The 9,925-nt window shown below is 50.1% G+C and overlaps 1 protein-coding gene across 1 annotated transcript; it reads left to right on the plus strand.

Moving 5' to 3' along the window:
- The first annotated feature begins 6,528 nt into the window (after positions 1-6,528).
- On the plus strand, positions 6,529-7,815 carry LOC141465069 (uncharacterized). The gene has a single exon (XM_074148259.1). The coding sequence runs from the start codon at positions 6,529-6,531 to the stop codon at positions 7,813-7,815; it is 1,287 nt and encodes a 428-aa protein (XP_074004360.1).
- Positions 7,816-9,925: the final 2,110 nt, after the last annotated feature.

Below are 9,925 nucleotides of genomic sequence, written 5' to 3' on the forward strand. Positions count from 1 at the left end.
AATGGTTTGAAACTTGGTGTTGGGTTCATACCTCTCCATAGACAAGAGATGGGCCTCGTGCGACGGGGGTCACACCTCGGGCTGCCCTTCACCACATCCTGCTCCCGTTCCTCCCCCTGCCGGTGCTCAATGCATCCCATCCCTTACCTGATCCCAGATTCTCCCTCCAAAGCTCCATTTAATTGATGTACAAAACCCTTCCCTCTTGTATCTCCCCTACTATTTCTTTCTTCCTCCCCCTCTGCGCGTTGCCTATACCCAAATGGCTGGGAAATAGAAGGTACAGCCGATACGGCCGCCCAAGCTGTCCCTGCACAAGCCAACCTCGTGCCAGGTAGCTCATGTCCCCTGAGCTCCCAGGACATGTTTGTCCAAGTCCACAGCCTGGCTGGTAAATCTGGCATCTGAGTCTGTGGCATGGGAGTCCGGCACACAGCTCAACGCAAGGGCACAGTCTTGGGGCTTTTCACTCGTCACCTGGCTGCAAAATTACAAAAGCTGGGAGTTTTCACCTCCAGAAGACATGTTTGATGTTAAATAGTGAGGAGTTAGCGCTTCCTGGGGCAGGTATTTGGGGAAGGATTTTATGCATGTCTTTTATGCCAAGAAAAAAAATAAATCACAATTCAAGGGAAGCAAGACATTTTGCTGCATGTTCACACACAGCACTCAGATTTACCTCTCTATCCTCAAGCCCAGGAGCTAAAGTGACCTAAAGAGGTCACTAGAAGTGTTTAAAAAAAAAAACCAACCAAAAAAAATCCAAAGCCAAAAAAACCACCCACACGAAACCACACACACACAATTCAAGTAGCAACTTCGGATCAAATGTGCAAATCAAAAAATATAAAAGAAAGGATTCACACACTCCAAGTCCTAGGTCTTCCTTTTTGCAGGGAAGTGCTGCTGTCAGGGATGGAATATTCCGACCAGGCAGCATATCCGACTGCGCCAGCAGACTGTCAGAGCCAGCTCTGGAGGTTAAACCAGAGGCTTGCCAGCCTGCCAGATCCTCAGAGCAATGTGGGATCCAGACACAGACTGCATTTATGGGCTTAGTTTGTTTCTTCTGGAGAGAGAAAGAGGGGGGGAAAAAAAAAATCTCCCATAAACATGCTCCACAGGCTTGCAGAAGCCAACATGTGTCAGTACGGCTCGGTGCCCCTGGATGCTGGGCTACAGCAGGATGTGCCGAGTCCCTGGTCCAGGGCTGGAGCAGGAGCTGGGCACCGGGGGAGCGACGATTCCCATCCTGCCGGATGGACGACAGCCCTTGTGCCCCCCTCCTCACTGACAGCATCCCGCCCGCAGCCGGGCCCCCCCAGCACTCCTCCTATGCGAGTTCCTCCGTCCCACGTTTGTTTGTTTAAGGGGTTCTTTAGGGATTAATTACTCAGTCTTGCAAGTAAGATTGGAGTACCTACCTCATCTTTCCCCAGCCCCAGAGCACTCCTGCAGAGAATGCTGCTTTCTCACATCCCTTTTGGGGCCGTAGGGCAGTCGTGAGCAGCGACCAGCTGTACACTGATGGCTGAGGCAGTGAGTCCTGCTGGCAACCAGCCCCCGGGGTTCCTGCTACCTCCAAGGCATCATCAGTTCTGACAGCAGGTGTCTGCAAAGTCGGTGTTTTGGCCAGGAGGGAGAACTGCTGGCATTTTTAAAGGGAAGACTTTGGTCAGTGTTTCACTTTTCCTCCTGGAGCCACGATTTCACATGAAAGCACTGAACGGGCCTGGGGAAAGCCCTGATTTTCTGCTCTGCAGCAGCATGGAGACAAACACAAGGACCACCCAGCCAGGACCATTCAGAGTACGGTATCAGAGAGCTCTGATCCCGTTCATCCACTGGAAAAAGCCAGCTTTTGAAGCAGTTCAGTGTCTAGCACGCGGTGGAGGGGAGAGGGACACCCTCTCCACCTCCAGCACGCAGAAAACTTTTCCAAAGCATTTCCTTTATGAGATGTTTGTGTCCAGCTGGTCGCACTGCCAAGACTGAGATTACCCTCCATGACATTGTTTGTTCAAGTAACTGACTGTAAGCGTTTTACAAGTTACTAAAAGTAGTAAAGAAAACAAGCACGTTGGTGACTTTGAGAACATGCTGCACCCGTTGCTGTGGAAGGCAGGGAGCGCAGACGGGCCCTGGCATCGCTGCCTGCTCTCGCCCGAGCTCTCAGCACACCCGGGGTTGCTGGAGGCAGCCAGGCTTGGCCAGAGCTCCCTTCCCCAGTGCCACACAGCTTCCAGCCATGGCCCCGGGCAAAGAGAAACCACCAGGCACCAGGGCTCACCCACAACGGGCACAGAGCCCAAACCCCACTGACGCTGCTATGGCTGGAGCATGTCAGCAGCAGAGACCTGCTCAGCCACATTCCAAGGGGAACCCGCGTACAGCTTTCATAAAGAACAATTTTTCATCACGGGTAATTTTCTCCTGGTCACTTCTCCCAGCCCAGTTGCTGTGATGAGCAGCAGGAGTCCAGACATCGATGCCCACGGCTTGTGGGAGAGAGTTCCCTCCAGTCTAACTTCTGCTTTATAATATATGTGTATATAACCCAGTTTTTAAAGGATGTGGGAGCATACTTCACACTTCTTTTTAGGTTCTCAAAGTGATCTTCTTCAGATGAGCGAGGGCTCCGTGGCCAGTTTTATAGAGCTACAGAGTACCCAGGGGTTCTCTTTCCAGACATCCTCTAAAAATAAAAATCTTCCTTCCCTTGCTATTTTGAACTATACTCACTGCAAGCATCATTTCCCACTTTTAAAGTGGTTTTGTTAGAAATTTCCCTTATGTACCAAAAATGCTGAGATACACATGAAAAAAGAGTTCACCAGCTAGATAAAGCTTTGGGGAAGTCAGACTATTCCTGACACTTGGGTATTCCAATTTATTTAATCCACCTTTTAATCAACAAAGCTATTGAGTGAATCTGCTCACCCCACCTTTGCCCACCAGAACATTTAAAGAACACAAACCTTGCTCCTTTAGCTCATTAGACCCGCAAGACCATGCCAAAGTAGACGTTTGGACTGCTTGTATCAGACCTTGATCCTGTGAAGAGAGTACAGCTCCTTAAATTCTACAGTATTAGGCAAGGCTCTTGACATCAGCTACAAACAATTTCTGAAGTGGGTGTGCTGGGCTATAAATCCCAAACGTCCAATAAATCAGTGACTGAAGAAAAGACAAAACACAATCATGGTCATGCAATGGGCGGAATACATTTTAACAGAGGACCTGCGGTGGCTCAGCCTTTCCATTAAAGCCGGAAGGATGAGCCACCTCAGCCAAAACACATGATGGGCTCCTGAGAACTCTCCTAGCAGATGGAGCGGGACATCCAAAATCCCTGCATGTGGAGCACAGAGAGCTGAGCCTGGAAAAGACAGCCCAGGAGTCTGCTCCAATGAATGCTCATAATTGCATGGACTGTAGCGGGAAAGTATTTGTTAAAAAAGTAGCCAGAGGGAAAAATCACATGGTTGTTCTTCTCAAGGACCATAGAATCATAGAATGGTTAAAGTTGGACCTTAAAGCTCATCCAGTTCCAGCCCCACTGCCATGGGCAGAGACACCACATCTTTACCTTGTCTCTGCAGCATCCACCACCGGCTGCTTCTGATGGCAGCAATGATGATGATGATGATGCTCAGGCAGCTGAAGCTGGACAGGCAACGTTGAGCGCTTCTTGCAAAGGAAGAAGCGATCATTGTCTTGGATCAACATGTAGCCCCCTCAAAGGTTTAGCCCTCCACGTGTTGAGCGATGGCACCCCAAGGGCAGCTGCCACCAGAGCTGCCACCAGCCAGAGTGGCCTGAGCAGCAGCCACAGCACATCCTGGCAAGGCAGCTGCAACCTCCTGTGCATTCACACTGTCATTAGAGGGACATAGAGTCATTAGAGGGAGCAGCTGGAACTGCCAAACCCATGATAAGCTGTAAAAAATCTGATCATTTTGATACTTAGGGGCTTCCTTGGGCCTACGGGCTCTGAAGCAAGGGGACACTCTGCAGCTGTGTGGTCCTGTTCCACCACTGTGTTTCAGTCCAGTTAAGCAACATCTGGCAACGATAAGCTCTAAGAGCTGTGTGCTTTTGGTCTCTGAAAGTTTCCACTATGAAATCAAGGAGAATTAGAGAGAGCACGGGGCTTAAATAAGGGCTCGAATATGGCACCACTGCTGGGATTACAACCAGAAATAAAGCCTGTGTAGAATAAAAAGGACACCAGTGCACGAGATCCATCTTCTTCAGCCTGAGCTACAAAACTTCAGCTAGAGATGAGACCATTCCGAGCAGACACAGAGAAGCTCACTCATAGTGCACAGGGACCAGCGGAAACCCATCTCCTTCACAGGGATGCGCAGGCAAAGCCCTGGAGCGTAAACATTCACAGCTTTGCTGCAGCAGGAGGTTAGAGAAGCTGTGGAGATCCCAGCAGCAGGACACCACTCCAAAGTGATATCCTCGAAGGAGCTGTCCCAGCTGCACCAGGAATAGAGAAAACAAAGATTCACCCACCAAAACCTTCGGCATGGCCCCAAACGTGAGAACTGGATGGGGTGAGCAGTGCATGTTTCCACCTTTCTCCGGGGGTCCCAGGACAAGGCGCCATCACCGCTGCTTTTGGGGTGACAACCAGCTTTTGACCCCTAGTAACACTGCGGCAAAGCCTGTCTAACTAAATAAATGATGTTGTTTACAGCTAGAAGATGGTCTCCATTGCACAACGTGGCCATCCCAGCCAAGCTTCCAGGGAGAAGCTGTTCTTTGGAGGGTTGTTGCTCAAAAAAAATGAAGAAGAAAACAGAACTAGCTGAAGCCAACACAGCGATTTAGCAGCACAGAAACCTAATCTGCTTCTGCTGAGAATACAATGGATCTACAAAATTGTCCAATTCACACTTATCATCGAGCACATCATATATTTGGGCCTTTAGCCACTGTCTGGACAGAGCTGGCAGAGCAGAGGAGAGAAAGGAAACCCAAATCTGTAAAACATGAAAAAGAAAAACGCTGAAAAAGACCAAGAAATTAAATGCAGGGAAATGCACCAGAAGGAAGGGGGCTGAGAAGGTGCTTCAAACACACCAAAACCATGAGAACTCCAGCAGAGAGAAGCGAGGGGGGAAATAAAAACTAGAAGAGTGAGAAAAACCAAGAGCAGCACCCGTGTTGCTGCTGCCCCGCTGACACACCGGCTGCAGGGTCTCGTACTCTCGGCATCACAAGCCAAATAATCGGCCTGGACATTGCTGACCCCTGGCTGTCAGGGGCATTGACCAGCCCCTGTAGCTGCACTTTGCTCCCTGGATCTAGGATCAAAACCAGGGAGGGACTGAAGACATGGGCTTTTAGGGACTGGAGCCCAGATCCAGCTGCTCAGTGACACCTTCAGACCTGCTGTGCCCCTGGGAAGGGCAGCGCGCCCTTGGGGTGCTCTGCGTTTCGCCCATGGGGATCAGCTTTTCCCACTCAGAGGTGGCTCAAGGCTGATCCTGAGAAGAGGCTCCACCAGGACACAGCACTCCCCCGCACGTTCCCAGCTGGCAGGGGGTGTCGGGGTGGCACAGCTCCTGACGGTCTCCCGTTTTACTGCAGAAGAAGAGCCACAGCCATCAGCTCAGGGCTCGGCTCCATTTTCCCCGGCATCCAGACCATGGCCCGAGCCCAGGGTATCTGGCAGATGTGCAGCACAGCAGGGCGAGAGCCCCCTCTCACATCCAGAGGGCACAGCAACCCTCAGCTGTCTTTGCTGAAGCCCTAACTGGAGAAAAGTACAAAAATCCCCTGCCAGAACAGAAGGGGTTTGAGCAAAAAGCTCTTTGGGGAGGGACTCTGATCAGGGAGGGGAGCGGGAGGATGAGGGGAAGCAGTTTTAAACTGAAAGAGGGGAGATTTAGGTGAGATCTCAAGGAGAAATTCTTTGCTGTGAGGGTGGTGAGACCCTGGCCCAGGTTGCCCAGAGAAGCTGTGGCTGCCCCATCCCTGGAGGGGTTCAAGGCCAGGTTAGACGGGGCTTTGGGCAACCTGGTCTGGTGGGAGGTGTCCCTGCCCAGGGCAGGGGGTGGCACTGGGTGGGCTTTAAGGTCCCTTCCAACCCAAACCATTCCATGAATCTACGAAACTGCCAAGCAGGCCCTGAGAAGAGTGATCAACCCAGGAGCAGGAGCCTCTCCTCGACAGATTCCGAGGGAACCGTTACCTGCTACTGTTTGCAGAGAGCGGGAGGTGGGAAAAACCACTGTTAGAGCGTGATGCTCGGCTGAGAAATCTCCCTGCCTCTCAGTAATGCTCTTTACAGCAGGGCGGCACCTAATCGGCTTTTATCTGCCTAAAGACTCGATCCCCATTGGTCTGCAGCAGAGGAACCAGCTAATTTATGTTCACTGTGCACTACAGGCACAGCCCAACCGACCCTGCAATGCTCGCGGTTCACCTGCGCAAAAGGTACATGCTCTTTTTCTTGCCTCCTTCTCTACTGTCCATCAGGCATTAGATGCGGTGGATGACTTGTGGCTGGTCATGTTCTCTCTTGTTATATTTATATTTACTTGTGCAGCAAAGGCTGGACTGAGTCTGAATATCTCTGATTCTTGCCCAAGCATGTGCAAGTGTGCACCTGCAGAGATTATCCACTGTAACAGAGCCGGACTGAGAGCCCTCCCTGGAGAAATAGCAGCATCCACCGTCTCTCTAAATCTCTCCAACAATTATTTGCGGATTCTCACCACCAACACCTTCAGAAACCTGACTTTCCTCCACAGCCTCTGGCTAGATGGAAACAATCTGACTTTCCTGTCCCCGGGGACCTTCCACGCTCTCAGCAAGCTGCGAGAGCTGCACCTCAGCAGGAACTCACGCCTCACCTACCTCCACGCAAACACTTTCAGAGGACTATTGAACCTCATCAGCCTGGATTTGTCCCACTGCAACATCTTTGAAATCCACCCACTTCTATTTTCACATCTGCCTTCTTTAGAAAGGCTCGATTTAGCCTCCAATAACATGCGGTACGTTCCACAAGCCTTTAGGAACCTCTCCAGCCTCACAAGGCTGTCCCTGGAGGGCAACCACATAGAAGCCATCGGCAGAGATTCCCTGAAGGACCTGGAAACCCTGTACGATCTGAATCTCAGGAAGAATCGGATATGGATCATTCAAAATGGCGCTTTTACAAAGCTTCTCAGATTGGGCATGTTAAATTTAGGACACAACTTCATTGCAGATTTGCCTAATCAGCTTTTCGACGGGTTGATCCAGCTCAAGACCATGCACCTTGAAGCCAACAGAATCACTGCTGTCGACTGCACCTTCAGGCAACTGCTGAACTTGAGAAACTTGTACTTGAACAACAACCAGATCTCCTCGATCTCAGACTCTGCTTTCGCCTACTTAAACAAGCTGCACTTCCTTCACCTCAGCAAGAACAACCTCAGCTCCCTCCCCATCCGCTTGTTCGCTGAGCTGCCGAAACTGAAGTACGTGTTTTTATCCCACAACCCCTGGAGATGCGACTGCAGGATGCTCTGGTTCTGGCGGTGGAGCGCGACGCGCAGGGGAGCAGTCGAAGGGCTGCACTGTGCCTTCCCGGGCCCTCGCAACGCGACGGCCATCGATGTCCCCCGCCCAGGGGACCCGACGGACTGCACGGTGCCACCAGAGCTGGCAAGCGAAGACAAATGCTGGGTGGCTGGTACCAGCGTGGCTCCCAGGCCCCCCGCTCTCCCCAGCAAGGTCGTCCTGCTGGCACTTGTCTGCCACGCATGGTATTTTGCCAGGGGATGGGACACCTCCGCGGCCACGTTTTGACAATGTTTAAATTATAAAGTGGAGGCGACTTATTTATTTTCTTGCGATTTCTTTGTGAACAATGGTTTTCATTACTGGTGGGTTTTATATGGAAATAGAGGGATTTTATTATATAGGAATAAATACTTTCATTCATGGGCAACGCTCAAATTTGAAATGCTGATATCAAAATTCAGTGTAAATGCTCACGCGCAGAGGAGAAGCTCACATTAGCACGTTCAGGGCTGGGCTTTTGCTGGGCAATGTGGGCCCGGGAAGCATGGTTCCCCCCTCCAGACTCTGTCCTCCCCAGTTCCCGACCGACCGCAGCCACGTGTGATCCCTTGGGAAGGGCTGCCTTCCTGAGCTCAGCCCCCACTGGGGATGTTGTGAGTACTGCTGAAGCAGGAATAAATTGTTCATGTTCCAGCACATCTGGAGTCCCCAGAAAAGGCTCAGTCCATCAGCATCCCTCTGAACGTGCGGTAGCATCCCACAGCTGGCACACGAGGTGCTCTGCTGTTAGAATACGATACAGCGTTGGAGGAGTGGGCGAAAATGTCACCAAATAAAACATTTTCTCGCTCAGCTGCTCCTCGCAGTACTGAGCCTCAGCTATTGCAGCTCTGCATTTACCCCTGCAAAGAGCTCGTTTGTCTCAGGGACGGTCTGTATGAGTTGCGTCTCCCTGAATTTTGTCGACGAGCTTTGGCACAGCGTCAGACCAGTGCCATACCCCTGAGCCGCCTCCCTCCAGCTGCTGGGGGACACTGAGGAGTCATCATGATGCCTCCATCACAAAGTATTCAACAGTCAGTGCATTTTTGCTTACATTTTGTTCATGCTGGTTCACCACTCCGGTTGTACATTCAACACCGTCCTCATTTTCTTCAGCTTCACATACTTTGGGAGGTAGCGGAAAAAATCTCCAGTTTGTTTCTTGCTTTTGCATTCCTCTCCGCTCACGATCTGCAATAAAAAAAGGCAGAAGTTAAAAACAAGCAAGCAAAATCCACCTCAGCAGTTTTTTCAAGTCCTTACAAAATTAAATTTTTCCATTGAAAAATCCGAATTGGTGAAAAGTTTATATGAAGGAGAGCCTCTTCTCCTCTGGATGCTTGCAGAAAACATTCCTTCCACTTTTACACCACCACTGGAGTTGTTAAACACTGAACAGGAGCACAACTAAATCGCTGCTTCTGTGCTGTGATGAAGCAGAGACAGAAATACTTAACAAATTGTACACAGCGTGCTCGAGCAACAACATGTGGCTACATTTTCATTCACAAAAAAAGTGAAGCTTGCAAGGAATACAGGAAAAAATTCCATCAAAAAACACAAGCCCTGAGGCTGCAGCCTGGGCTTGGAAAACCATTTGAAGGCGATCCTTGAGATTAAGGCCAACGTGCAACTCACCAGCGGCAAGCTCAACTGTTTAAAAAAAAAAATAAAAAAAAAAATCAGCATGAACAAACACTGCTAAAAAGCCCTGGAAACAAAAGTATGCAATTGAATAAACAAACCCAAGTGATCGAACAGATAAAACGAAATAACTGAATATGAAAGAGCAAAAAGACGCGCAGGAACAAAGAAACGTGCTAAAGCTTACACCTCTGGCTCCTGTCAAACTTTTCCGAGCGTTTGACAAAACAGAAACTATTCTGAAAGCTTGCTTGCCGGGGGCTTTCTTGCGAGGAAGCCCCAGGGTTTATCCTGCCTGCCCCGAGCCAGACCTTCACCGCGAGGTCTCTGCTTTGCTTTGCCCAAAACTTTTCTTTGAGTTAGCCCATTTCTTCAATGCATCCCGCACAAGAAGGAGATGCCTTCCCATTCAGGAACCGTCAGGGTACCTGTTTTTCCCCATTTGACCTGGTAGCAGGAGGCAAAAGAAGCGAGAAAGGACAGACGTGTGTGGTCACTTCCAAAGTCTAAGAATGTTGACCTTAATTATACCGTACCTCCAGCCAGCGCTATAAATCACTAGACCACTGCTTCAGCGGGATGGAAGTGACTCTACTTAGGGTATATCATTCCATCTCCAGTGAAGACATATACAATTTCCCATGGGAAGCTTTGTTTACATATTTTCTTATGAAAAACTTGTACCAGTGGAAAGTTCCCAGCCGGCTGT

The sequence above is a fragment of the Numenius arquata genome, chromosome 5 (assembly GCF_964106895.1).
Source record: "Numenius arquata chromosome 5, bNumArq3.hap1.1, whole genome shotgun sequence".
Lineage (NCBI taxonomy): Eukaryota > Metazoa > Chordata > Aves > Charadriiformes > Scolopacidae > Numenius > Numenius arquata.